Source organism: Pipistrellus hanaki, assembly GCF_964339955.1.
Source record: "Pipistrellus hanaki genome assembly, chromosome: 16".
Lineage (NCBI taxonomy): Eukaryota > Metazoa > Chordata > Mammalia > Chiroptera > Vespertilionidae > Pipistrellus > Pipistrellus hanaki.
The window spans coordinates 38,228,801-38,255,465 of NC_140518.1; the positions used below are offsets into that span (position 1 = coordinate 38,228,801).

General features: G+C 57.8%; 5 protein-coding genes across 7 annotated transcripts; all 5 read left to right on the plus strand.

The window, feature by feature from the left end:
- Positions 1-312: 312 nt before the first annotated feature.
- Positions 313-2,056, plus strand: SPEM2 (SPEM family member 2; the record flags this gene model as incomplete). Its single annotated transcript, XM_084862296.1, has 3 exons — positions 313-450; positions 604-661; positions 789-2,056. The coding sequence occupies 3 exons, from the start codon at positions 313-315 to the stop codon at positions 2,054-2,056; spliced, it is 1,464 nt and encodes a 487-aa protein (XP_084718422.1).
- Positions 2,057-3,100: 1,044 nt separating this feature from the next.
- On the plus strand, positions 3,101-7,118 carry SPEM3 (SPEM family member 3; the record flags this gene model as incomplete). The annotated part of the gene is made up of 5 exons (XM_084862297.1): positions 3,101-3,238; positions 3,388-3,445; positions 3,568-3,763; positions 3,911-5,736; positions 6,064-7,118. 5 exons carry the CDS (start codon positions 3,101-3,103, stop codon positions 7,116-7,118), a joined length of 3,273 nt encoding a protein of 1,090 aa, XP_084718423.1.
- Positions 7,119-9,012: 1,894 nt separating this feature from the next.
- On the plus strand, positions 9,013-10,850 carry TMEM102 (transmembrane protein 102; the record flags this gene model as incomplete). Its single annotated transcript, XM_084862298.1, has 2 exons — positions 9,013-9,403; positions 9,487-10,850. Exons 1-2 carry the CDS (start codon positions 9,190-9,192, stop codon positions 10,848-10,850), a joined length of 1,578 nt encoding a protein of 525 aa, XP_084718424.1. The 5' UTR covers positions 9,013-9,189.
- Positions 10,851-12,766: 1,916 nt separating this feature from the next.
- On the plus strand, positions 12,767-18,201 carry FGF11 (fibroblast growth factor 11). Of its 2 annotated transcripts, none has more exons than XM_084863883.1 (5): positions 12,767-13,026; positions 14,651-14,761; positions 14,955-15,058; positions 15,695-15,809; positions 16,308-18,201. In XM_084863883.1, the coding sequence occupies exons 1-5, from the start codon at positions 12,834-12,836 to the stop codon at positions 16,376-16,378; spliced, it is 594 nt and encodes a 197-aa protein (XP_084720009.1). In that variant the 5' UTR covers positions 12,767-12,833; the 3' UTR covers positions 16,379-18,201. The 2 variants fall into 2 exon arrangements, with proteins under 2 accessions (XP_084720009.1, XP_084720008.1); XM_084863882.1 differs by having other exon boundaries at positions 15,611-15,809; positions 16,308-18,200.
- Positions 18,202-18,280: 79 nt separating this feature from the next.
- Positions 18,281-26,309, plus strand: CHRNB1 (cholinergic receptor nicotinic beta 1 subunit). Of its 2 annotated transcripts, none has more exons than XM_084863850.1 (11): positions 18,281-18,456; positions 18,537-18,676; positions 19,188-19,232; positions 20,032-20,141; positions 20,242-20,350; positions 20,702-20,849; positions 21,151-21,360; positions 24,174-24,397; positions 24,840-25,021; positions 25,330-25,477; positions 25,780-26,309. In XM_084863850.1, the coding sequence occupies exons 1-11, from the start codon at positions 18,396-18,398 to the stop codon at positions 25,918-25,920; spliced, it is 1,518 nt and encodes a 505-aa protein (XP_084719976.1). In that variant the 5' UTR covers positions 18,281-18,395; the 3' UTR covers positions 25,921-26,309. The 2 variants fall into 2 exon arrangements, with proteins under 2 accessions (XP_084719976.1, XP_084719975.1); XM_084863849.1 differs by having other exon boundaries at positions 18,325-18,456; positions 25,312-25,477.
- The last annotated feature ends 356 nt before the right edge of the window (positions 26,310-26,665 follow it).

Here is a 26,665-nt window from a genome sequence, read left to right on the forward strand (position 1 = left end):
CCCTATGAAGACCGTCTCACTGCTGTAGCTACCACAGTTTCACATCAGCGATCAGGTGTTGAGTTAAGCAAGCTCCCCTGGCGACAAAGGACAGATTGAACTCTGGGATATCTGGGGACTGAGCCAAGGGCCAGCGGGGTGGCTAAAAGGGCTGTCCCCTCTGCATTGTGACTCCTGCCCATGGGCCTCATTATGACCCGGCTCCCTCAGCAGCTGGCCAGGGTCCCCGGGCTGGCCCTAGCATGAGTGCAGTGTGGGTCGGGGCAGGTGGGGGGGTGCGGCCCAGGTGGCCCTAGGACCCCCCCCCCCACCATGGAAAACAGGCTTTGGGATAACACCCTGGGGGACTGCAATCAATACCAACATAACCCCCAGGGTCCTGAGGACTTCCTGTTCCTGCTGCTGTGCCTCGTCATTCTTGTCAACATTGGGATCAACCTGTCAACTGTGGTCAGTGGTGGCTGTGGACCCTCCCTAAGAGTGACGAGGGCCGAGGGCGGGAGCCAGCTTCAGCCTGGACCTCCTTCTGCGAGAGGTGGGGGGTGGGTTGCTGGTGGAAAGCTTGGTCTGCACTCCTTCATTCTCACCCCATCTCACCCCCAGATATGGCAAGGGCTCCAGTGTGTCTCAGACAAGACGGTCAACTGGATTCATCAGAAACGTAAGTATGACAGCTAACGAGGTAGGGAACAGCCCCCCGCCCCTGCTGCCACCACAGCCCAAGAAAGACAAGCCCCCGTGATCCCAGCCGACCTTCACCCTCCCTCACGGACTCTTGCGTTCCCCAGATGCAATCTTGCAGGCTTGTAGAAGTTCCTCCAGCGAGGCCCCAGCCAAGGCCCAAGAAATCCACATCCACTGCGCCCTGGACCCTGTAGAGGTGAAGGTAACCCGGCCCTCTGACTACTCCAGCTCTTCCCATCACCGCCCCCGCAAACGCAGCTACCGCCTCCGGCGCCAGGACCACCGCCGCCCACGCCAGGACCGCCGCAGCCGCCGCAGCCGCAGCCGCCGCCGCCCCCCCTACAGCTCCCCGCAGAGACGGAGGAACCGCGGGCAATCCCCCCCAACCTACACAGACCTCCACGGCCCGCATCGCAGACACAGGCGGTCACAGATGAGGCCCAAACCCATTTTTTATCAGGAGGCCTCAGACTCCTTTCTGGAGGAGGAAGAGAACCACCGATCCTTCCCACGTCCCACGTACGCCCAGTGGGGCTGGGGAGGGCTGTACCATCACCCGCTGCCCTCCAACGTGAGGCTGTGGGGCCGCCAGGGCGGCATCCTGGCCAGCTTGCCACCGCCCTCCATCTACCTGTCCCCCGAGCTGCGCCGCATGCCCAAGCGCGTGGAGGCCAAGTCAGAGCTGAGGCTGCCGCCCTACGGGCACCGCCACTCCCAGTCCCCCATCTGCGGCCACGTGGAGGCCACCGGGCAGTGGACCCTGCCTCCAGCGCCTCCCCACCACCGGCTGCCTCCCAGCCCCTCCTGGGCCCATGCGGGGCACAGCCCTTACCCATCCAGGGGCCAGGTCCGGTGTGACTCCTGGGACCAGCGGCGGCGTGGCCTGGAGGCCTGTGAGCTCCCTCCGTCTGCCCTGATGTACCGGAGCTCCCGGCAAGAGGCCCAGGAGTACTGCTCCCCGCAGCCCCACCGCCGGAGCCTCCCGGGCCACGCTTACAGCCACAGCCCCTACCCATCCACCGGACACCTGAGCCACAGCTCCCGGGATCCCCACGAGGTGCGGCGCCGGGCGGCGGAATGGGCCGAGGCCCTGCCCACCCAGCACCCTCTCACTACCACCTCCCTCACTCTGCTGGGCGAGGTCTCCTACCCGCAGGCCCTGCCCGAAGCCCAGACTCCTGAGCCGCCCCCCATCACCTTCATGCCACTCAGCCGGAGCCCGGGGGGCAATGCCAGTTACCAGGTGTACGACAGCGTGGAGCTGAAGCGGCAGGTGCAGGAGAACAGGGCGAGGGCCAGCTCGCTGCCGCCACCTTCCACCTCGGCCTCGCGGCCCTCCTTGCACAGGAGCCGGGCCGGGAAACTTTGCTGACCAGGGGCACCTGTGGGCGGCGGGGCCGGCCACTGAAAGGGGAATAAAGAGCAACAGAGTCCAGGAAACGCTGTGGTGGTCTGTGGCTGAGGAGCGCCACTTCTCCCACCAGCCTGGACCCCTGCCTCCGCTCCCTGACAGGAGGAGCAGCGTGCTTGGCCTGAGGCTCCCCGTGGTGTGGGAGCCGCAGTCCTGCCTGCAGGTCCCTCCTCCGGTCCCGCACCAGGGCCCCCAGCAGACCTTGCCAAAGCAGGCCCCAAGCCATTGGTCCCTGGGCACCTGCTCTGGGTGAGACTTTCTGTCCCCAAAGGGGAGTAGGAGGCCCAGCCCCACATAAAAGCTGAGGCTAGATTCCGGGGGGGCGGGGGGTCCACATCGGGGTAGATCCAGGCCTGCAGCCCAGCAGAGGGCGGGGAGAAGGCCAAGGCTCTGCATTTCATCCTGGCCTTGCCCAGGACCCTGAGGCCATGGTCTTCCTCGTCTCAGAAGTGTCCAGGGGCCGAAACCGGTTTGGCTCAGTGGATAGAGCGTCGGCTTGGAGACTGAAAGGTCCCGGGTTCGATTCTGGTCAAGGGCATGTACCTTGGTTGCAGTCACATCCACAGTAGGGGGTGTGCAAGAGGCAGCTGATCGATGACTCTCTCCCATCGATGTTTCTCTCCCATCGATGTTTCTAATTCTCTATCTCTCTCCCTTCCTCTCTGTACAAAATCGGTAAAATATATTTTTAAAAAAAAGAAAAAAAAAAAGAAGTGTCCAGAGGATGGGATGCTGTGTTTGAATGAGGTCAGCAGGCAATGAGGGGGAAATGAGGGTGAGATGGGGGCGGGGGGTGGTTGGCTTCTGGGCCCTACTTGACTGACTAGGCTCAGGTTACACAAACCCTTACCGGGGAATGACACTGGCCTTCCTTCTCCTCCTCCCGCCTCATTGTGACCTCCCGTTCCATTATGACCCAGTTCTCCCCCTCCCCCACCAGAAGAGTTTGGCTCCTAGTGAGTATGTGGGGGCCAGGGGGCCCAGGTAGTCCTGGGAGCCCCGGTCATGGGTGAGCAAGCCCACCACGGAGCCCCAGTGTGCTCTGGCACCAACTCCAGGAAGTGCCAGGACCTCGGAGACTCAATTCTCCTGATTCTGGGCAGCTTCATCTTGCTCAACGTGGGGATCAATGTGGTGACTCTGGTCAGGGAGGGGCCTGGGCATCAGGGTGGGGAAGCCCTAGGGTCCGAGGTGGGAGGGGGGAGGTGAGAGGGCTGCTGGGATGTGGCCTGGCTAGGGTTGGATGTCAAGGCCCACCTTACTTCTGGACTCTCCCACCCCTGCTTCCTCAGCTCTGGAGGCACCTGAAGAGCTCCTTGCGGATTCTTTTCCATCATTTTTTCCCCAAAGGTGAGTGAGTGGTCCCCGGCATGGACCCCAGAGGATGGGCCCTGTCCCCTTCCCTCCAGCCCCCTCACCACGTCCAGTCGTTCAGGAACTCAGGCTTTGTCTTATCCCACCTTTCCCTGCAGACAAGCAACCCAACTCCATAGGCAACCAGCCCACGGGGATGAGCTACTCTATGGATTCCAAGAACCTCTGCTTAAGAGTCCCTTCCCGCTTCCATCGCTGTCCAAGCCTCCTGCTCAGGAACCCTAACCAGCCTGACTCCTGCACACCAGATACGAATGATGAGAAGGAATTTAGGTGCTACTGGTTAAAGCCTCAGTACGGACACGCCAGGACTCCCATAGAGACTCCACGGGGACTGTGGAGGGAGGGCATGAAGGGAGCGAGGGAGGCCCCTCACATCACAGCCGCAAAGGCCCAAGACACCTATCTCTCCAGGCAAGGGACATCTGCCCTGTTCCCCAGGATGAGCAAGTTAAATATGGTTCCACTCCGCTTGCCCCAAGGGAATAAGACTAAGGCCCCAGATTATGCTCCAGCCAAGACATGGACCCACCCTCCACCCCGACACCCTGAGCACACCCCCACCCAGGCCCAGATCCGCCTCCCAGTCCACTCCTGTGAGCACACCCCCACCCAGGCCCAGACCTGCCCCCCAGCCAAACCCCCTGAGCACAATCCCACCAAGGCCCAGGCCTGCCCCCCAGCCCAACCCCCTGAGCACAATCCCACCCAGGCCCAGACCTGCCCCCCAGCCCAACCCTCTGAGCACAACCCCACCCAGGCCCAGGCCCGCCCCCCAGCCCAACCCCCTGAGCACAACCCCACCCAGGCCCAGACCTGCCCCCCAGCCCAACCCCCTGAGCACAACTCCACCCAGGCCCAGACCTGCCCCTCAGCCCAACCCCCTGAGCACAACCCCACCAAGGCCCAGACCTGCCCCCCAGCCCAACCCCCTGAGCACAACCCCACCAAGGCCCAGACCTGCCCCCCAGCCCAACCCTCTGAGCACAATCCCACCCAGGCCCAGACCCGCCCCCCAGTGCACCCCTCTGAGAACACCTCCGCCCAGGCCCAGGTCCGCCCCCCTGCCCACCCTTCTGAGCACACCCCTGCCCAGGCCCAGGTCTACTCCATAGTCTGCACCCCTGAGCACACTGGCACCCAGGTCCATGGCCCTGAGCATACCTCAGCCCACACCCTGGCCCAGGACCCAGCCAAGCTTTCCTTGGATGCCTTTGGCCAGTCCCTGGACTACATGCTTGAGCACCTAGCAGTCCCCACCCCAACCAGCAACCCTGCTCATCCAACCTATACCCATGCCCACAAGTTGGTCCCTCCCCCAACCTCTGCCCCAGACCCTCCTCTAACTTCTTCCCTTGCTGCTACTCCTGCCCCAGCCCCTGTTCCAAAATTTGCTTCAATCCTTGCCCCAGCACTGGTCATGGCCCCGACTACCACTCCAGTCCCTACTCATACCCCTCCCCCCACCCCTACCTACAGCCTCACTCCTACTCCCTCTGCCCTGGCTGCCTTCAATCAAGACCTCTCCGCTGGCCATGTGTTCTATGCTGCCCCCATGGCAAAGAAGACCTTATTCTATGGGTGTCCCACCCAGAACACTGGGTACTCCAGAAGGGACTTGGGTACCTTCGCCAGGACCCAAGACAGGCAGAGACTGGAAAACTCTAGTAAAACCGAGCAAACATTGAAGCAACTTAGTGGGGATACTGCCAACACCCCCACAGGACCCAGAGTAGGTTACCTGGAGTCGGAGAATATGGGATGGAATAACTCAAATGATGCCAAAGACAAGGTCTTACAGCCCAAGACCTTCCCTTACTGCAGTTTCCATCCTTGCAATTCTGAGAGGAGAAACACAGACTCCCAGCCTCCAGCCTATCCCAAATTCCTGGTCTACTCCAAGGACGACTCACCTTCTCAACCTTGCTTTCACTCTCCCACGGGCAGCGTCCAGAACTCAAGGTGTGCTGTGCCTCCACCATACACTCTTTCCCTTCCTCTTGTTTCTCCCAGATCCTTTATTCTTCAACAACCTACCAACCACCAGGTGAAGCTCTCCACCTCAACACAAGCCCCCACCCTACCCCCAGTCTCCATACTCTCTTCCCAGTTTCCCATCCCTTCCCAGTTCTCCACCATTTCCCAACCCCCAATCCAACCCCAATCTTCTGAACTTCATAAGAGTCTAGGCCTCACCCAAGACTCTGGCCTCCAAAGAACCCCAGGACCTTCAAAGGACTCTAAAGTTCCCAAAAACCCAGGCCTTGGTCAAGATCCAGGCCTAAAAAAGATGCCAGACCTTACCCAACATCCTCATCTCTGCAAGAGTTCAGGCCCTTCCCAGGACCCTGGCCTTCACAAGAATCCAGTTCCCCAAGAGTCTGGCCCTGAAAAGTGCCTCGGCCCACCTCAAAATGTAGGTGTTTTTAGGATCCCATATTTCACCCAACCCTCTGGCCTCCATAAGAACAAAGCATGTCTCCAAAATCCTGGCATTCAGAGGAACTCGGGCTTTGTGCAAGAGACTGTATTGTGCAAAAATCAAGATCCCTCCCAAACAACTGGCGTCCATAACAGCCCAGGCCTTCCTCAAGGTTCTGGAGGTTACAAGAGTACAGCTCATGCCCAAGATCAGAGAGTTGCTAGGAGTCTAGGCCTTACCCAAGATTCTGGCCCACAGAAGGGGCCATGTCTTGCCAAAGACTCTGAAATAAACAAGAGCTCAGGCCAGGAATCTGGTCTCTACAAAAACCCAGGCCTTGCCCAAACCTGTGGCCCCCATAAGGGCTCAGGCCTCACCAAAGACTCGGGAGACTACAGAAATGTAGGTCTGACTAAAGATTGTGACCCCTGTGTGAATCCAGGCCTTACCCAAGCCAATGAAGCAAAAAAGAGAGGTGGCCTCACCCAAGATGTTGGCATGTACAGGAACCCAGAACACACTCCAAACCCCAACTTCCACAGGTACGCAGGGATTCAACAAGGTTCTGGCCCACAGAAGGGCCCACACCTTATGCAAGATGCTGGCTTCCCCGTGACTCACGGCCTTACCAAGGAATCAAGCCTCATCCCAAATCCTGACTTACACAAGAACCCAGATCTTGCTCCAGGTACCAACTCTGCCCAAGTCTTGGGTCCATCTCAGACTCCAAAGTCCTCACAGCCCTTGAGGTCATTCGTGTATGAGGAGACTCCTCAGAAGAACGCGGAGCAGCACCCCCCATGGACTCCTGACCCCGCCAGCCAGTACGCCTGCCCTTCCAAGGCCCAGGTGGTCTACAGTGACCTGCAAACCTTCTCAGAGGTGCCCGTATTGATTGAGTTACAACCATCCTCCCACCGAGGAGGTGGCCAAGACTGGGTGTACCGCCCTGTGGATGCAGTTCCTCCAGCCTACCAGAACTACCACCAGATGCCTGTGCCTCCAAAATCCAGCTTGAAGACTCACTGCCCTGGGGCAAGCGCCCGGGTAGGGCACGTGGTCTTCGATGCCCGCCAGAGGCCTTGCGGCGTGGGCAGAGACAAGTGTGAAGCTCTATCTCCCAGGCGCCTTCGCCAACAGGCATCCGGCAACTCACTGGAGAACACCGAGTGGGGATATCAGTGTGTCATGAGGCCCTCGGAAAAAGAGGGGACCAGGGTGCCTTAGGAATAAAGGGGCGAGAGAAATGCTCTGTGATTGCTTGAGGACATCCACCCCAGCCCCATGGCTGACACCGGCCTCTCTCAGGGCCTGATGAGGGCTGGAACTGTACTCGCCCCTTCTCCCAGAGCTAAACCCATGATCCCCAAGGCCCCAGAGCTGCATTTTCCAACACACTAGCCATTAGAGACCCATGGCTTTTGAAAGGTAAATGAATTAAAATTAAATAAAATTTAAAATCCCGTTTCTTTGTTTCATTATTTACATTTCAAGTGCTCATAGACATGGGTAGCTGGTGGCTACAATATTGGACAGCACAGATTTAGAACATTTTCATCATTACAGGAAACCCTAGTAGGCAGTAATGCTTTAGAGTTTAGGGGAACTTTCTTTTCCCTGCCACCCACCCCCATCTTCTCCAAAACTCCCAAAGAGCCCAGAGAGCGGAGTTCTCTTTAGGGTGGTTCAGAGGCCACCTCTGCGGGGGAGGTAAGTTGCAGGGATGCCAGATGCCCGATTACCCCAGACTGTGAGGAGAGCCCAGTCTTCAGTTTTCCTGATCTGGTTTCTTGGGTCACAACCAGATGTGTGGAAACCTGCCCCCCAGCTCTGGGCAGTGTTTGGGGCTGAGTTGCTGAGAGAGATCTCTCTCTGTCTAGTGACCAGGGCGCCTGAGACCTGGGCTTCCCAAATTGAGCTCCGGATTCTGAGAATCCCTTCCTGTACAGGCGTCTAGTTTTTCTAGGTGTTTCATTCTCTTGCCCACAGATAGTCCCCAGGGAAAAGGGTATGTAAGAAGTCCTGGTCCAGAGTGCACCCAGCAATGGAGAGGTCTGATCTGTAAGCCTGTCCATGGTTTCCTAACTAAAGTCTGTCCCATTATTCTGGCTCCCTTGTCATCCTGGACTTAAGCTCTGTCCCTGAAAGCACTGGTAACGGAAAACAATTTTCTTCCCCGTAATTTCCCTTTGCTCTGCCCCGCCCAACGGGGAGTTTCCTCTGGATTTGATTTTCAGTCCTGATAACTCTTCTGCGTACACACCAGGGATGAGATTCCCAAGCGTTCTTCCCATCACCACACATGTGTAGCTGAGGTGGGTATCATTGATACGTCCCTTCCCTGAGTCAGAAGTCCATTCCTGGGTCACCACCTGTGTGTTCCTAACACCACTTCCACCGACTCCAAGGGGAGTTCCTTCCTAACACGGCTCCTGCTCAGCTCTGACCTTGGTCTCGTCTCCAAAATGAAGTTATAATTACATGGAAGGACCCTTCTAGACCTAAATAACCAGAGCTCCTCTACTCACATGGGATATACACAGAGGCCCCTATTTCTCCCCAGGCCCTGAGGTATGCCCATCACTATTGTTTGCTATTCAGATATGTCCTATTACCCTTCTGCTCCAACTCCAAGGAGTGTTTGTGTGGGGCTGACCTGGGCTTGGGAACAAAACAGTGTATCTCCATAGAAACTACAACTTCAACCAGGCCCTTCGGAGGAACTGGAGAGGACGTGGAGGCGTAGCCTCCCGGCTCGGTAACGCGGAACACAGACTGCAGCTCCCGGGACAGCGCGAGATCTGAAACAGCGAAAGGCGTGCAGACAGGGGCGGGGCCGGGCCGAGCCACCTGCAGGCTTCTGGAAAGGGGCGAGGCTGGGACGCCAGGGCGTGGCCTTGCGGCAACAGGAAGAAGTTACCTGTTGGGTTGTTCTAGCCATTCTCTTCCCAACTCCTGCAGTTAGGGAAGCCGCAGACCTGAAGCCTTTTCCGGGGGGAAATAAAGAGGTAAGGGTGGTGGGCAGGGACGGTGGAGGGCTAGCACATTCCGGAGGAGGGGCTGAGTTAGGTGCACCGGTCCATGGGGGCGGGGCCCAGATTGTGAGAAAGGGCAAGGACAGAGGAGGTCTTTATTTGCTCGTTTTCAAGACTAAACTCACAGCCCTTTATCTGCAGACCCCTTGGCGCACTTGGTGTGAGGCACCCTCTCGGCCTCGGAAGGAGAGAAGAGCAGAGGTGACTCTTTGGCCGGTCTGGGCTTCCTCTCGTCTGTGTTTTCCCCAAAACCGTAGAGCCGAATGGCTTCCGTGGTCTGGGGGAGTGGCCCCTGGTGGGGCCCACCGCCCCCAGCCCCAGCCCGCCCGCTCACCGACGTCGATTTCTGCTCCGGAGCGCGGCTCCAGGAACTGACCCAGCTGATCCAGGAGCTGGGAGTGCAGGAGAGCTGGAGAGACGGGCCCAAGACTGGCCCAGACCTCCTGCGGGCCAAGGACTTTGTCTTTGCTCTGCTGGGTAAGTAGCCCTCCCGGCTCCAGCAGCGCGCAGCCCCCGCCCCGCCCCGGAGCTGCGTGTCACAGCCCCTTCTCTCCCCGCAGGTCTGGTGCACCGCCGAGACCCCCGTTTTCCTCCCCAAGCGGAGCTCTTGCTGCTCCGTAGCGGGATCCGCGAGGGCTCTGTGGATCTGGGGCCTGCGCCCCTGGGCCCCTATGCCCGGGGGCCTCACTACGACGCCGGCTTCACACTGCTGGTGCCGGTATTTTCTCTGGAGGGCGCTGGGCAGGAGCTGCACCTGGACACGGAATCCTCTTCTGCCTGGCTCCGCCTTCCAGAGCTGATGCGCGGAACCCCGGTGCGAAAGGCCTGGCAGGACTGCCTGGGACCCCCAGTCCCAGGAGGACGTGAACCGGTGCACCGAGCCGAAAGCGAACACGGTCCCAGGGATCCCCAAAGCCCCGGGGACCGCCCGCCCGGTGACGTCACCGAGCCTGGCCTGCACGTGTCTTTGGAAAAATCGCCTAGTGACCGTCCGGGGCCCGAGTCGCCTGGGCCGGATGCAGCTGACCTTGGCGTCCCCGCATCCGCGAGCAAACCGAACGGTGACGTCACTGAAGCAGCCGCGGACGGCCCGGCCGCCCCGCCGTCGGAGGCCCCGGGGGCGTGGCCCACGCTGTGCCCCGCCAAGGTGGCGGCGTGGTTCTTCGCCGCGCTGGCCGAGGTCGCCGGGTCCCTGGTCCCGGTCCCCGGCGCCCCGCTCTTGGTCCACGCGGCCCGCCACGCGGGGTTCACCACCATCCTCCTGGCTACCCCGGGGCCCCCACGCCGCCTGCTGCTTTTCGACCTGATCCCCGTGGTGTCCGTGAACGGCTGGCCCGAGGGGGCCCGGAGCCACTCGTGGGCCGGCCCGCTGGCCTCCGAGGCGCCCTCCTTCTACCTGGTGCCGGGCGGGGGCGCGGAGCGGCCGGGCGCTTCCGGCTGGCAGCTGTGCTTCGCCCGCCAGGAGCTGGCGCTCAAGGCGCTCGTCCCCGCTCCGCTGCTGCAGGCGCACGCGGCGGCCCAGGCGCTGCTGCGCCCCCTGGTGGCCGGGACCCGCGCCGCGGCGCCCTACCTCCTGCGGACGCTGCTCTACTGGGCGTGCGAGCGGCTGCCCGCGCTGTACCTGGCGCGGCCGGAGAACGCGGGCGCCTGCTGCCTGGGGCTGCTGGACCAGCTGAGCCGCGCGCTCGAGGCCGGGACTCTGCCCCACTATTTCCTGAGCGGCCGGAAGCTCTGGGCCGGCGACCGCGCGGCGGCGCTGCTGGCGGCGCTGGCCCGGCTCCGTGCGGACCCTGCCCGCGCCCTGGGCGCCACCGTGGAGGAGGCCAAGACCGCGCGCAAGGGGGGCGGCTTGGCCGGGGTGGGAGGCGGGGCCCACGAAGGACTCCTACCAGCATGGAAAGCCCCGCACGTGGGAGACACTTAGCACCCTGGACCCAAAATTCCGTTCTAGAAGGCATCCCTGCGGTTCCTTGCCGTCATTCCACTCGCCTCGCGCTCCATCCCGGGGAAAGGTCTGTCCAGTCTGGCTTCTCGGCTCTCCCAAATCTGTGGCCAGCATCCCTCGTGCCCTAGTACAGCATGGCAACTATCTCCCTCCAGTTCTCACGGTCTTTGGGGAGTCTATAGGAGGGTGGGAGAGGCGGGGCGGGGGGATATATTTCCTGACAACACACGGAAAGGAGAGCAGTGTGGAGATAACAGACTAATTTGTTCACACAAAGGCAATCCTATTATATTAAGGAGGCCGAATTTCGCCCCAGGCTAGATCTCAGCTCCTTCCCCCTCCCCCCCAACATCTTCAGTTATTACCCCCACTTTCCTCATTCAGTTCTGTCCTCCCATCCTGGGCCTTAGGGTTCCTTCACTCTCTGGGTATTCACCCTTCCATTGATCTTAAGCCCAATCTCCTTCCCCACCCCCACCTACCCCCCCTTCCAGGGTTCCATTCAGTGGAGTCACCTTGGTTCCTCCTCCTCTGAACCCCGAGGTATGCGGCCTTGCCTCGGCTCCCCCTGCCTCTAAGACCATCCCACTCCCTGCCTCTAAGGAACCCCAGGGTTCCTTCGGCCCCACTGAACCCCCCTCTCCCGGCGTCCCCGCCCCCTGCCCCGCCCCCAGGCCGGCTCCCGGAGAAGCGGGAGCTGCGGTTGCCGCGGCCGCCGGAGCTTCCTGCTGTCGCCGCCGCCACCTCCACCGCCGCCGCACTGGGTCCCGCCGCCAGGCCCGGTGCTCCGATTTCACCGGACCAGGCTCTGCGAGGCACCTTCACTCTTTGGGGGGCTCAGGGCGCCCGGCCAGGCGTGGAGGGAAGCTCCGTTTGCGGGGGACAGGGAGGGAGGAGCCTGGAGCCGGCGCCGGCACCATTCGTCGCGAGATCTACAAGACAGGACAGGTCGAGGGGCGTCAGGGGAAAGGGGGGTGCTCTAGGCAGTCCCAGGGAGGAGGAGGAGGAAGCCGTGTGTGTGGCAGGGATGCGCTCGGGTTTGTAGGGGACCTGTTCACATTTGGGAACTGGTGACATGGGGGCACTCCTCTCTTGGGGGGCTGGTTGGGTTGGAGGGCATGGGGTCTAAACAGCCCCCGCTGTTCCTGAGGAAGTTAAGAGGCGGTCAGAGGAAAACACCTCCAAAACGGCTGCCCCCTTAGTATATCCGGGTGGACAGAGGGCCCTCCGACAGGAAGGGTGGATTTGGAGGTGACTTCAAACATAGTGCAGGGTAACAAGGGGAGGGAAAGGGCTCGGCAATTTGAACCCTGAGCCACTAGAAATGGGGGTGCCTTGGTGGGGAAAAAGAGGTATTGTCTAGACTGAGTCTGATCACTGAACAGGAACAGCCTGGGTATTCCAAGACATACTTTGGGGGGCTTTCCGTGGGGAAAAGTGGGGGATCACTTAGAGGGTGGCAGAGACACCGAAGTTGGATTCTCCCCTGACTGTTGGCAGTGCCCCAGCAGGGGTGGGGTGAGTTAATATTCCCAAAGCGAAGGATCCACATCCTTTAGATTATAAAAGTGGATTTGGCAGGCGTGCAGGGGCGCTGAAATAGCGTGAAAAGATGCCTGGGGATGTTGGAACCACATAGCGGAAATTTTGACGGTTTTGACTTTGGGATAGGGTAAGTGGGGACAGAGATGCTGGAGAGCAAGGAGGGGCTAAACTTTCAGGGGGCGAACGTCCAGGGTGGGGTTACCCGAGGTCCATAGGCTTCTGGATCCAGTGGAGCTAGCGAGGGGGCCCCAGGGTGAGCGCTGGCGCTCGGGGGTGGGGGGTGCTGAGGCTCAGCCCTAAGGTCCTGTGGGTGGGGCGGCGAGCCGGGAAGGAGCGCCCAGAGCATGCCGTGGTGAGCGGGCTTCTCCGGGGGAGCCCAGCGCCCGCTGGTTTGGGGGTGTCTCCGCCCGGGGCGCCATGGCGGCGCTGGCCAGTAGCCTGATCCGGCAGAAGCGGGAGGTCCGCGAGCCCGGGGGCAGCCGGCCGGTGTCGGCGCAGCGGCGCGTGTGTCCCCGCGGCACCAAGTCCCTCTGCCAGAAGCAGCTCCTCGTCCTGCTGTCCAAGGTGCGGCTGTGCGGGGGGCGGCCCGCGCGGCTGGCCCGCGGCCCCGGTGAGTGGCTGGGCGGGGTGTCCGGGGCTGGGGTCCCTCTGCCGGGAGGTGGAGATGAGGGGCTCTGAAGCATGGAGCCCGACCGAGGGACCTCCCGGGAAGCGAGAAGGGGTGAGCCACTAAGTCTCTGCCAGTCTCTGCCTCAGTTTCCCTCCTCTTGTGCCCGTAACCCCGAGTCTCCTTGCTTTTGAGGGCAAGGGGAAGGCTGGAGGGGCTGAGTCTGGCGCCCCGAGCCTCAGGGCTCCCGATCTTCCCCCTCCCCACCCTGCACCCCCATAGCCCTTCGCCTACGTGCAGGCTCTCGCGATCCTTTCCATCCACAGCCGAGGGGGCTGGGGGCTCCGGACGCCTGGGTCACCCCGAGAGTTTCTGCGGCGCCGGCGGCCCCGCCCCCACCCGCTCCCCGCGCCTCCACTTCTTGGCGCGGCTGCTCCCGGCCGGCCGGGCTGGCCTGGCTCCGCGCCAATCCCCCGGCTCTCCCCTGGGTGTCCTTGCAGCCACCTCGCCAAGCCGCCCCTCTGCGCGCCCTCCTCCCTGGACCTGAGCTTCCAGAGCGGAGCTGGGTTCCCCCCAACACCCTCCACGGGACTCCGAGACCGGGCCCCGCGAGCGCAGGGGACCCTCTGCTGCGAGGAGCTCAGACACAGCCCGGGGCTGGGGGGGGGGGGGGGAGACCCGCATGCAGACGGGGGGTCGTACCACCTACGAGGGGAGGGGGTACGCGGAAGTCGTCCGAGAGCGAGCGACCGGCGTGGAGAGCTGTGCGGGTCAGCGTGCGGTCCCCGTCCAGGTGCCACAGGCGGGGAGTCCCTCTGGCCCTGCTCCCGCCCGCTCCCGGCTCCGATAGGGTGAGCCCCCTCCGCCCTCCGCCCTCCCCCCCCCCGCCGCCGGCCCGCCTCATGGTACGGTCCGCAGCCCACCCTCAGAGGGGACCCTGGCGCCACGTGACCCAACCTGCCTCGCCTCCTCCCCGCCCCTCCCCCATTTCCTAGGTTTGGTACCCAACGTCCCCCACCCCAGACGGGTTACCTGGCTGAAGGGGAAAGGCTGAGCCTCAGGGAGACCTGGGCCCCCGAGCCAGCGGACTGGCAGGTACAGACAGTGGGTCAGTGTCAGCCTGGCCGGCGCTGGGCCAAGGCGAGGCCCGTGCCAAGCGAGCAGCAGCAGCAGCAGGTGCTGAGTCAGCGTCAGGCCCAGACCCACCTCCGCTCTTGAGGGCGCCCCTACCCTGTGGTCACCTTGCTGCCCCCCCACATTTGCAGACACAATGGCACTTCAGCAGCCCTGCCTGTCTCCCTCAAGCTTTTTGATATATTTCTCCCCTTCCTCCTCCCCTCTTCTGGGTGAGCTGTAGAGTAGGAATTAATCCATTTCAATAAATTTCAATAAATTAAACTGAAAGCTGGCTAAGGTTAGAGGAAGCAGAAGGAACACACACCTCAGCATCCTCCAGAATCCAGGAGAGGTGAGAGAGAGCTTTCCTGGAGGGTCAGAAAGTTGGGGCCGTGGTCCTCTATTCCTTCCCTCCGCTCTCCCTTCTCTTTTCTCCTCTGATCCCACCGAGTGTGGTAATGTTTCTGGGAACAGAGATGTCATTTCTAAAGATTAATGTCTCTTTCTCTAGAGCCTCAACTCAGAGGCGTCGTCACCAAACTGTTCTGCCGCCAGGGCTTCTACCTCCAGGCAAACCCCGACGGGAGCATCCAGGGAACCCCGGAGGACACCAGCTCTTTCAGTGAGAGGGAAGCCGCCCGGGGCGGGAAGGGGGAGCGTGGGGCCAGGAGACTAGGGCAGTTCCATTCCCGCTAGGTTCTGTTGTTTTCAGTCTGCCTCTTTGACTCCCAAGGGAGGAAGTGAAGCTAGGATGGGGGGAGGTCAGATGGGGGTTCAAGGCCTGGGGTACTGATTCCCCCTCTCTCCCTCCCCAGCCCACTTTAATCTGATCCCCGTGGGGCTCCGAGTGGTCACCATCCAGAGTGCCAAGCTGGGTCACTACATGGCCATGAATGCCGAGGGGCTGCTCTACAGCTCGGTGAGACGCGAGGCTGAGAGGCTTGGGGTGTGGAGTCCCCAGCTACAGCTTTCTCAGCTTCAGCCCTTTTCCAGTCAGGGCTCCCGCTCACTCCAGCGCCCGCTGGCGTCCTGTCATCACTGCCCACTCCAGAGCATCTCTCCGGTCCCTCTAACCCTGCTCTCCCATAGCCCTCCAGATACCCCCAGGCTTCTTAAGTGTCCACCTCTCTCAGCCTTTTAGGGCCCCTGTTTCTCATCCCACCCCATCCAGGCTTCATTGTTACTCCCTGCCCCAGAGTCATTCAGGACCGGGACTGGCCAGGGGCTGGGAAGAGAGTGGAGAGAAGGTATCTTCTCATTCCAGAGTCCAGTTCCCAACCCACAGGGGCCTACCAGACTCTTCCTCGTCCCTGCTCTCTCCCACTCCCCACATGGATCAGAAGGTGGCCCCCCCAGCCTGGAATGTACGGGTTATACTCTGGCTTGTTCTTCCCAGCGCTCCCTTCTGTCCAGTGATGTGTCTCTCTGTCTCTCTGTCTGTGTGTGCCTTCCTGGGTCTCTGTCTCCTCAGCAACATTTCACAGCTGAGTGTCGCTTTAAGGAGTGTGTCTTTGAGAATTACTATGTCCTGTACGCCTCTGCTCTCTACCGTCAGTGCCGTTCTGGCCGGGCCTGGTACCTAGGCTTGGACAAAGAGGGCCGAGTCATGAAGGGAAATCGGGTCAAGAAGACCAAGGCAGCTGCCCACTTTGTGCCCAAGCTCCTGGAGGGTGAGTATGGACTGGAGAAAATAGGGGCCATGTAGGAGGTATTTTTAAAATATATATATATTTTATTGATTTTTTTACAGAGAGGAAGAGAGAAGGATAGAGAGTTAGAAACATCGATGAGAGAGAGTCACCGATCAGCTGCCTCTTGCACACCCCCCACTGGTGATGTGCCCACAACCAAGGTACATGCCCTTTGACCGGAATCGAACCTGGGACCTTTCAGTCCGCAGGCCAACGCTCTATCCACTGAGCCAAACCGGTCTCGGCGTGGGAGGGTATTGACCTTGACATGGTCATTCAGTGCCATGCATCTCAGGGGCTACAAGTGTGAGGAGGACCAAGCCAGGAAGGCTTTGGGGGTTTGGGGAGTTCTCCTCCTATGGGCTTGGGGTTCTCAGAGGATTAATATAGGGGAAGGGAGCCCTTTCAGAGGTCTGATTCTGCCTAGGTCTCTCTGTGCCTAATTCTCCTTCCTGCCCTTCTCTCTCCCTCTCACAGTGGCCATGTACCGGGAGCCTTCTCTCCACAGTGTCCCTGACACTTCTCCTTCCAGTCCTCCTGCCCCCTGAAGTGTAGACCCTGGACTGGACTCTCCTGCCCTTGCACCGGTCTAGCCACCGCCACAGCCTGTCTCCCAGCCCTGCTCCCGGACCTGCTCTCACCCCAGCTGCCACCCTCATGCCCTGAGCAGCCGGGTCCCACCAGGTGCTCTTCCCCGAGGGAGCCGAGGAACCGCTGCAAACCTGAGATGCTTGGGCCTTAGAGGTGGATGTTTGAAAACGGTCCTGGCTGATCACTTCCTTCCTCCCACACGTACACCCCCCGCAAAGCCTTTTCCTAAGATGGCACCGGGGATTCCAAACAGAACAGGACTGCAGTGCTCCCCTCCCCAGGCTCAGCCAGCTCCTGGAGCCCCTTTCGTGGCCTCGGAGTCATGGATTTATAGATCTCCCGGAGCTCCGGATGAGTGTCCTTTCCCAACTCCACCTGCTGCCTTGTTCTGAACAGGTTCTGCGACACCAGGCGCCTCAGCGGGGCCATTTCTGCACTGAGGCTCTGTGCTGGGTCCACCGGCTTCCTCAACCCAGACAGACCTCGGGCTTCCACGCAGAGAGGCAGGATGTGAGCCCTGCCAGCTCTTGGCCTTGGCCTGAATTGGGGCCAGTCTCAGATTACTACAGGTTTAACTTTTTTTTTTTTTTTTTTTTTTTAAATCCCAGAGACACCCAATACTAGAGCATGGTGTTCTGGACACATATTGGAGCCATACTTCCTTCTGAGTCTCAGCTCTAGAATATAGACCACGGCTCCCCACCCTTCCCTCCAGGATGGAACTGGGGCCTATACAGCCATCTAAGTTCTAGGCCCATTCTCTAGTGAAATCTAGTAAGGATGAGTTCTGGAAAGGACCCAACTGTTATTCAAAAAAGAACTAAGTCCTGGATGAATTAAGAGCTACTTCTTGTTTTACTTAGATAATTTTCTAAAAATCATACTCTTCCTCCTAGAGGATGCTAACCTTATTTTTACATGCAGTTTAGGTCAGCTGGGGGCCAGGGAAATAAATCGGAAGAAGGGCTGAGGAGTTCTAGAAGGAAACCCTGGCTTGTGGGGGAGCTAGGATGGGGAAGGGGTCAAAATCATGACATAATTGGACCTGTGCCTGGGTTTGGGGGACATGAACACTTCGCTACCTCCTTCCAGATCCCCTCCAACGCTGAGGGCATTAGGGTACTGGGTCTAGAATAAAAAGAACAGAGAGGACATAGACCTTACAGTATCCAGATGATGTAGAATTGTGCACCTGAAACCTGTATAATTTTGTTAACTAGTGTCACCCCAATGATAATAAAAATCATTATATAGACTTCACCGTCCCTCGGAAGATACCCCAGTTCAGCCATAAGTCCCACCACGCTCCCCTAAGTCGGGCCAAGGAGGGTGAGGGCCTCTCTTGGGTTGCAGACCTCATGTAACCCCAGAGCTTCTAACTGAATAGAACTTGCTTTACTTTACAGCTTATAACCTCGGCTGTGTTTTAGGTACCTAAAAAGAGCCTGACTAGATTCTTCTGGAAAACAAACAAACAAACAAACAAACAAACAAAAAACCACGGAGAGCTGGGGGCAGGCCTGGCAAAGATCAGGAACCTACCAGTGAATTAGGGGGTGGGCTCTGGGCAGGGAGGACTGGAGGCCCTCAGGGAGGGCCGGAGAGGCAGGTCGCTTTTCCTCAGGCTCTTTCTACTTCTAGCTTGTTGCTAGAGGGGTTGATGCTTCCCTCACCCACAGAGACCCCGTCCAGGCCCTGCCCGTGTCCTGGCTCTGCTCCCGGGGGGACCAGGTTCCACTCCCTGCATTCCCACATAAAGAAGATTTGTACAACGGATGTGTTGTCTGTGATCAGTGGGTGGCGGGCACTGGCAGTTGCTCGGGGCGGGATCAAGTCCCAGGGGCGGGGCGGGGCGGGTGGGCTGGCGGCTGCCCCCCAACAACAGGTGCACATTCTCGGGCGCCTCGTCACTTCCCCTGCGCTGGCCCTCCCGGTGCTCACTGAGCGGACTCCCTGACCGCGGCCGGCCGGGCCATGGCCGCAGGGGCGCTGCTGCTGCTGCTGCTGGGGGCTCTGCGGGCGCCGTTCGCCCCGGGTAAGTCTGGGCTTCCCAGGGCCGGGGCCGGGCCAGAGGTCACGGCCGGGCACCACGGCTTCATCGGCGCTCTCCTCCAGGCGCACGCGGCTCGGAGGCAGAGGGCCGGCTCCGGGAGAAACTTTTCTCGGGCTATGACAGCTCGGTGCGGCCGGCGCGGGAGCTCGGGGAGCGCGTCGGGGTCAGCGTCGGCCTCCGGCTGGCGCAGCTCATCAGCCTGGTGAGGACGCGGAGGTCAGGCTGGGCGCGGGCCGGGCGGGCCACCGGCGGGCCGGACCGAGGGCCCGGGGGCGGGCCGAGGCCGAGAGATGGACGGGTCGCCGGCAGAGACAGGGTCCAAACCGGCGTGACTGCCGGAGGGGCAGAGCCGGGGACGGGGACGGACCCGCCTTTGGACGCGTATGAAGGGAACTGGGGCCGATGGGCTGGCTGGGAGGCGGGCCTGGAGGCCGGTCCCAGGCGGGGGCGGGGCTTGGGGCTGGATCCGTCAATCAGCAGCAGCGGGCGGGGATGCGGGGTCCGGAGCTGTGGGTGGGCCCTCCGGGGGAGGCATTGACTGACAGCTCAGACCGCAGGAAGTTTGGGAGGTAGAGGCGGGGCTTGGGCCCAAGAGGGAGGGACTCAGAAAAGAAAAAAAAGGGGGGCGGGGTTTCCAGGGAGAGCTAGACCGCCGAACCCCCTCCCTTATCTCCACTTATTTCACCTCTACCTTTTACACGTTTCTCTTCTAGAACGAGAAGGACGAGGAGATGACCACAAAGGTGTACTTAGACCTGGTACGGAGGACCCCCGGGATGGGAAATGGTGTCCCGCAGCCTTTACAAATGTCCTCGAATGTCCGGCCCAGTCAAAAATAATTTTTTTTCACCATGAACTAAAAAAACACACACATGTATAACGGAAACAGAAGGGTCGGGAAACAATGCCATCTTTATTGCAGGAGTTGTACTTCATGCTTTTTTTTTCATTCTATTAATATATATATATATATATATATATATATATATATTATTGATTTCAGAGAGGAAGGGAGAGGGAGATATAGAAACATCAATAATGAGAGAGAATTATTGATTGGCTGCCTGCTGCACGCTCCCCACTGGGGATCGAGCCCGCAACCCTGGCATGTGCCCTTGGTGGGAATCGAACCGGGACCTTTCAGTCCGCAGGCTGACGCTCTATCCATTGAGCAAAACCAGCTAGGGCTCATTCTAATTTTTTTAAAAAACTATTTTGGGGCCCTTAATTTGACTCCTGACCCACTAACGGGTTTCCAACTGCAGTTTGAAAACCACCGTTTTAGACTAGAGGATACCCAGTGCAGCGTCTTGGTAGTTATAGACTAAAACATTGGGCCCCGTTGCGAGGGAGGGGAATTAGCTGCTGGAGTCCGAGCCGGTGCAGGTGGAGCCAGAACCAGAACTCCCGGCCTCCAGGATCTCCGCCCCCCTCCCCCGACACCACCCACCCCCGCTGCCCCCCACCCCTGCCCTCACCGCGCTTCCTTCGGATCCTCCAAGTCCAAGTCCCCTCCCAGCCGCAGCTCCTCGGCCCCCCGGGCCTCTGCTTTCCTAGGAGTGGAAGGACTACAGGCTGAGCTGGGACCCCGCCGACTACGAAGGCATCGATTTGGTCCGCATCACCGCTGCATCCGTGTGGCTCCCGGACGTGGTGCTGCTGAACAAGTAGGGCCTTTCCAGACTGGAGGGGGGTGGGGGGCCGAGGCCCCTGGGAGGGGGGCACCCGAGGCGGGCCTGATCCCACCTGAGCAGATTCCTCCCGCAGCAACGACGGGAATTTTGGCGTCGCGCTGGACATTAACGTCGTGGTGGCCTCCGATGGCTCCGTGCGCTGGCAGCCCCCTGGCAACTACCGCAGCAGCTGCAGCATCCAGGTCTCTGGGCCCCACCCGGGGACTCAGGGTGCTCCTAGAAACCCTCCCTCTCTTCAGCTCTCCTGACCCGTACCCCTCCGCCATGATGACCCTCACATTTCTCCTGATTTTCCATTGTTTCAGTGCTTCCTTTCACTGACTTCCAGTCCTCCTCAGTAACTCCCCTCCAGGGCCCATGCCTCCCCTAATAACCTTCCAATTCCTTTGTGACCCCACTTCCCTGTGACCTCTCCTGGCCCTCAGCTTCCTGGTGCTCCATATTCCACGACCCCTATCTGCCCTGTGATCTCCTTAACTCCCGCAGCGCTGACCAGGTCTCTGCCAGCTCTAGTGACTCCTCCTCCCATGCAGGTCACCTACTTTCCCTTTGACTGGCAGAACTGCACCATGGTGTTCCGTTCCTATAGCTACGACAGCTCCGAGGTCAGCCTGCACACTGGCGCGGGTCCAGATGGGCAGGACCGGCAGGAAGTGTACATTCATGAAGGGACCTTCATCGGTGAGTGGGCCTGGCTCCCACTTCCATGGCTTTTATGGCTTCCGGTTTCTAACAGGCTGATAAGTATACTCCATCCCCCATGCCCATACAAACCTGTGGTGTCAGCAAGAGAGCTATGACTGTCTACATTTTGCAAATATGGAAATTAAGACTTACTTTAGTTTATTAGGGTCACAGCGAGCCCCTCATCGCATCAGCCTCCTCTGCTCTGGAATGTGGTAGAGCCAGCCACATCCGCGCCAACAAGGACCAGGTCCCACATCTGTGTCCCCTTCTCCCGTTCTTCTTCCCCTTCACCAAGAGAATAGCCAATGGGAGATCATCCACAAGCCTTCTCGGCTCATCCCACCTCCAGCGGATCCCAGGGGGTCGGGGGAAGGGCAGCATGAAGAAGTCACCTTCTACCTCATCATTCGCCGGAAGCCTCTCTTCTACCTGGTCAATGTCATCGCGCCCTGCATCCTCATTACTCTCCTGGCCATCTTCGTCTTCTACCTGCCGCCAGACGCAGGTGAGGGAGAAGCAGCCCCAGCACTGGGTTGTTTGGTGTGTGTGTGTGTGTGTGTGTGTGTGTGTGTGTGTGTATTGATTTCCGAGAGAGGAAGGGAGAGGGATAGGAGGATAGAATCATCAATGATGAGAGAGAATCGTTGACCAGCTTCCTCCTGCACACCCCCTACTGGGGGTCGAGCCCAAAACCCAGGTATGTGCCCTAGGTATGTGCCCTGACTGGAATCGAACCTCGCCCTCTTGGTTCAGGGTTGACACTCAACCACTGAGCCACACTGGTCAGGCCCAGCCTCATTTTTAGCAGTAGCTCAGCTTCTTCCTCTCCACCTTTATTTTTATTTATTTATTTAATATATTTTATTGATTTTTTGCAGAGAGGAAGGGAGAGAGATAAAGAGCTATCGATGAGAGAGAAACATCGACCAGCTGCCTCCTGCACATGCCCCACCGGGGATGTGCCCGCAACAAATGAACATGCCCTTGACCGGAATCGAACCCGGGACCTTTCAATCCGCAGACCGACGCTCTACCACTGAGCCAAACCGGCTTTGGCTTCCTCTCCACCTTTAATCCAGGCAAGGTTTTTCTGTCGAGTCAAGCCACCACGGACTGTGCTTCAGAGATCTCACTCAGGTTTTCTTCAACCAGAGCCTGTTTTTCTGGATCCAGATTTTTCCTCCAGCCTCAGGCTCTGTCTGTCTTCTGCTGCTCACTGCTTTTCACCCATAAATCCTGAATACTCAGAATGCTGGTATCTCATCCTGCAAACCTCTACCCCTCTGGCCAACAACCTCCCAGACTTAGACAACTCTCCTTTTCCCTGTCCTCATTCTTTGTGTCCTCCTTCCCTCACTTTTTAGACACCTACTAGTTTCTCTCCCTCTCTCTCTCTCTTTATTTCTTTAAATATATATATTTTTTATTGATTTCAGAAAGAAAGGGACGGGGAGAGAGATATTAGAAACATTAATGATAAGAATCATTAGCCAAAGCCGGTTTGGCTCAATGGATAGAGCGTCAGCCTGCAGACTGAAGGGTCCCGGGTTTGATTCCAGTCAAGGGCATGTACCTTGGTTGTGGGCACATCCCTAATAGGGGGTGTGCAGGAGGCAGCTGATCGATGTCTTATCTCTCATCAATGTTTCTAACTCTCTATCCCTCTCCCTTCCTCTCTGTGAAAAATCAATAAAAATATATATATTTTAAAAAAATCATTGAAGGGCTGCCTCTTGCATGCCCTCTCCTGGGGGTCCAGTCGCAACACAAGCATGTGCCCTTGACTGGAATAGAACCTGGACCTTTCAGTCCACAGGCTGACGCTCTATTCACTGAGCCAAACCAGCTAGGGCTCTCTCTCTCTCTCTCTCTCTCTCCTTTTTTAAAAAATATGTCTTTATTTTTAGAGAGAGAGGGGAAGGGAGAAGGGTAGAAGGAAAGAAACATCATGGATCGGCTGCCTCCTGCATGCCCCCTACTGGGGATTGAGCCTGCAACCCAGGAGTAGGCCCTGATGGGAAATCTAACCAGTGACCATCTTTAAAAAGAAAAAGAAAAAAATTTTTTTTAAAAATTGATTTCAGAGAGGAAGGGAGAGGGAGAGAGAGACATGACTTCATGTTTCATAGGTCAACGTTCAACCACTGAGCCACGCCCACTGGGCCGCCTACTAGTCTCTTAAACTCCTATTTCTCTTGGCAGTAACAGCCACCCTTTCTCTAGGCGGCAGCATAATGAAGTAAGAGTAACCTTGTGCGAATTCCTTCATCTCCATGTGTCTCCAGTTTCTTAATCTAGAAATGAGGACAATGGTTTTTCCTACAGAATAGGATTATTTTGAGGATACGCAGTAAATTCTAGGTAACTGGTGGTGTTGTCTTTGCTATTTTTGAGCACTTGCTGTAAGGTAATCAGTACTTACCTCAGAGTTGTTGTAAAGGTTAGAATTCAGTTAATCTGTGTAACATATTAATCAAACTGTGACCTCCTGGTTTATAGGTTGACACTCAACCACTGAGCCACGCTGCCATGCGGGCAGGGCCTGATTTACATTTTAACTGGCCAATGCTGCTCAGTTGGTTGGGCATCATCTTGTGCACCCAAAGATTACTGGCTCGATTCCAGGTCAGAACGCATGCCCAGGCTGTGGGCTCCATCCCCAGTAGGGGGTGTACAGAAGGCAGCCAATCAATGTTTTTCTCTCTCTCACTCCTTTCCTCTCTCTCTAAAAGTCAATAAAAATTATTTAATTAAAAAAAGATCAATTTGGCTGCTCTCTTTAGAACAGAGAAAGGGAGGAGCAAAGGATAAAGCAAAGAGGAGGTCCTTATGATAACTCAGACCTGAGGTAATGGTGGTTTATACTCCATGAGTGTTAGGGGTGGATGTGATAAACCATCAGTTTCAGGATTTATTCTGAAAATTGAGCCATTAGGATTTGCTATGGATCAGATGTGGGATGAGAGAGAGAAGAGAGCTGAGAATGACTGAAAGGGTTTTGGCCTGAGCCACAGGAAAGATGAAGTTGTTATTTATGAAATGGGGAAGACTGTGGGAGGAGTTAGTGATGAGGGAATTGGGTTTTAGACATGTTAAGTTTGAGATGTCTGGACATCCAAGCGGAGAGGTTAAGTTGGCAGGTGAATAAGTTCATGGGAATAAGTCCAGGCTGGGGGTATAAATGAAGGAATCATTTGTATGCAGTTGGTCCTTCCAAAAGTCTGTCCTTGAGTGGGCTGGAAACACGGTCACCAATTATGCCATGGGGATTGTCTCTGGCAAAGCCTAATTCTTCTGCCTTCCCCTCTGCCCCCCAAGGAGAGAAGATGGGGCTCTCAATCTTTGCCCTGCTGACTCTTACTGTGTTCCTGCTGCTGCTGGCAGACAAAGTGCCTGAGACCTCGCTGGCTGTCCCCATTATTATTAAGTACCTCATGTTTACCATGGTCCTCGTCACCTTCTCAGTCATCCTTAGCGTCGTTGTTCTCAACCTGCACCATCGCTCACCTCACACCCACCAGATGCCCCTTTGGGTCCGTCAGGTAAGAAAATTCCCCCTCTAGCTCGTATGCACTCTTAATCTTAGTATTTGGCTTTTTGTCCAAGTATGACTTTTCCCTCCTACCACTTCAGCTTTCCCTTTCACAGGCCTGCTGGGTGTCCAAACATTGCACCATTAAATTTACCCTTTTATCATTACCATTTCATAGGTCTCATACTCTCATCATCAATACAGCCCTGTCAGGGTCCCAGGGACACATTCTCAGGGTAGAAGCCTCCTAACCTTCCTCTCCAGTCAGGATCGCTCCAGTCTACCCAAGAATTCGGAAGGCTGTGCGGTTGCATTTCCCTGTCTGTGTAGCTCTGGGGGACATATGCGCACATGCTTAGAAACGGGCATGTGGCGTGGGGGTGGCTGGCTGTTTCCCTTTTGGTCTAAAAGCATGAGAGCCCCCTCCAACACGCCTCTCTTCCACTCTGCAGATCTTTATCCACAAGCTCCCTCTGTACCTGGGACTGAAGAGGCCCAAATCTGAGAGAGACCAGAAGCCGGAGCCGCCTCCTGTGGCCCTCAGGGAGCCTCCGGGAAGTGGCTGGGGTCGGGGAACAGATGAATACTTCATCCGGAAGCCACCGAATGATTTTCTCTTCCCCAAACCCAACAGGTAGAGCCTGCTCAGAGAGGGGGAACTACAATTTCCAGAAGACTGTGCGGGGGCGGGCGGTCTGAGCTCCCCAAAGATGCTGAGCATCACGGGAGTTGTAGTGTCCCTCCTGCTGCCCCCTTTGCTGAAAGGTGGCAACTACGCCATGGAGATGGGAGGAATTAGGGGCGGTTGGCGAAGTCCTGCCGCCGGCCGGGAGAGCCTGAGAGCGGTAGAAAAGGGGCAGGATGCTGGGGCGGGGGCTGGAGCCAGAACGCAGCCTGTGTCTTGACACCGGGGACCCGACCCAGCGGTCCCGCCTCCTCCAGGTTCCAGCCTGAATTGTCTGCCCTGGATCTACGGCGATTTATCGACGGCCCCAGCCGGGCCGCGGGCCTGCCCGCCGAGTTGCGGGAGGTCGTCTCCTCCATCAGTTACATCGCCCGGCAGCTGCAGGAGCAGGAGGACCACGACGCGGTGAGTCCAGCCAGGGTGGGACAGGCAAAGCCTCGGCTCCACCCACAAGCGCAGGCTCCGCCTCTAAGACGTTTTTATTTCTGATTGGAAGCTTTCCTCACTTGGTCCCGCCCCCTGCTTTCCGACTGGTTCTTTTTTTCTTTTCTTTTCTTTAAATCTCACTGGTTCTTCGCTGTCACCATTCGGTGGTTTCGCAGCCTGCCCCTCTCTCAGAGCTGCTGTAGGAGGACCAGGCCGGGTGCAGGGACGTGGGGGGCGGCCCTCCCCGGGGCTCAGGGACAGTTTTCTCTGCTTACCCCCAGTTGAAGGAAGACTGGCAGTTTGTGGCCATGGTAGTGGACCGCCTCTTCCTGTGGACCTTCATCATCTGCACGAGTGTCGGGACCCTCGTCATCTTCCTGGACGCCACATACCACTTGCCCCCGCCCGACCCCTTTCCTTAGGACCTAGAGCCCAGACCCAAGTCCTCAGCCAGCTGAGTTGAGAGTTTGGTCCTATCCCTTCCTGCCTCTTAGCTCCTTCCCTAGGGATCCAGTCATGTCATTTTGTTTCCAGGGAAAACCCAAGTGGGACTGGGCATACGGAAGCCTTGAGCCCACCAGAGATGCACTATCAGCTTATTTACCCCTTGGCTTCTTAAAGAAACTCCTTTGACTATCAACACCCAAGGTTCCAGTAAAAAGGAACAAAAAAACGAGACTGTAAGCCTTATGAGTGCAGGAACTGTGTCTTGGATCCCAGCACCTAGCCCATGTCCTGCTTAACAGTTGTTGAATAAATAGGAAACTTTTTTTCTGGAAGGAAATACAACAATTAATAGCACTTACATTTGCATGTTGGGACTAGTGGTCATTTTTGTTTTTAGCATTCTGTAACGTAATATGTTTTGAAATAAGTATTATCTTTAAGATAAGGGGGGGAAAGGTTGTTTCTAAAAGGATGTATTTGTAAATGAGAAAAAGCACACTTAAAAAAAATCTTCCAGTTCCAGCTTTGGTGCTTTAACTTTGAACAAGCTACTAAACTGCTCTAAGTTTCTAAATCTTACAGTGGAGCTAATAATAGTATCTGCCCCTTACTCTAAGGTTCATAGGAGAATAGAGGCCTGATACGCAAAATTCGTGCAAGAGTAGGCCTTCCTCTCCCTGGCACAGCCCCAGCTTCATCCAGAAGGTCATCCTGAAGGAC

What these genes read in the sequence shown, in the direction of transcription:
- FGF11 (XM_084863882.1), top strand. Translation starts at nt 12,834, where the DNA reads ATGGCGGCGCTGGCCAGTAGCCTGATCCGGCAGAAGCGGGAGGTCCGC. An exon ending in GCGGCTGGCCCGCGGCCCCG is followed by an intron (nt 13,027 to 14,650) that starts GTGAGTGGCTGG and finishes CTCTTTCTCTAG; the next exon opens with AGCCTCAACTCAGAGGCGTC. An exon ending in AGGGGCTGCTCTACAGCTCG is followed by an intron (nt 15,059 to 15,610) that starts GTGAGACGCGAG and finishes CTGTCTCCTCAG; the next exon opens with CAACATTTCACAGCTGAGTG.
- CHRNB1 (XM_084863849.1), top strand. Translation starts at nt 18,396, where the DNA reads ATGGCCGCAGGGGCGCTGCTGCTGCTGCTGCTGGGGGCTCTGCGGGCG. An exon ending in TGGCGCAGCTCATCAGCCTG is followed by an intron (nt 18,677 to 19,187) that starts GTGAGGACGCGG and finishes TTTCTCTTCTAG; the next exon opens with AACGAGAAGGACGAGGAGAT. An exon ending in TCATGAAGGGACCTTCATCG is followed by an intron (nt 20,850 to 21,150) that starts GTGAGTGGGCCT and finishes CCCTTCACCAAG; the next exon opens with AGAATAGCCAATGGGAGATC.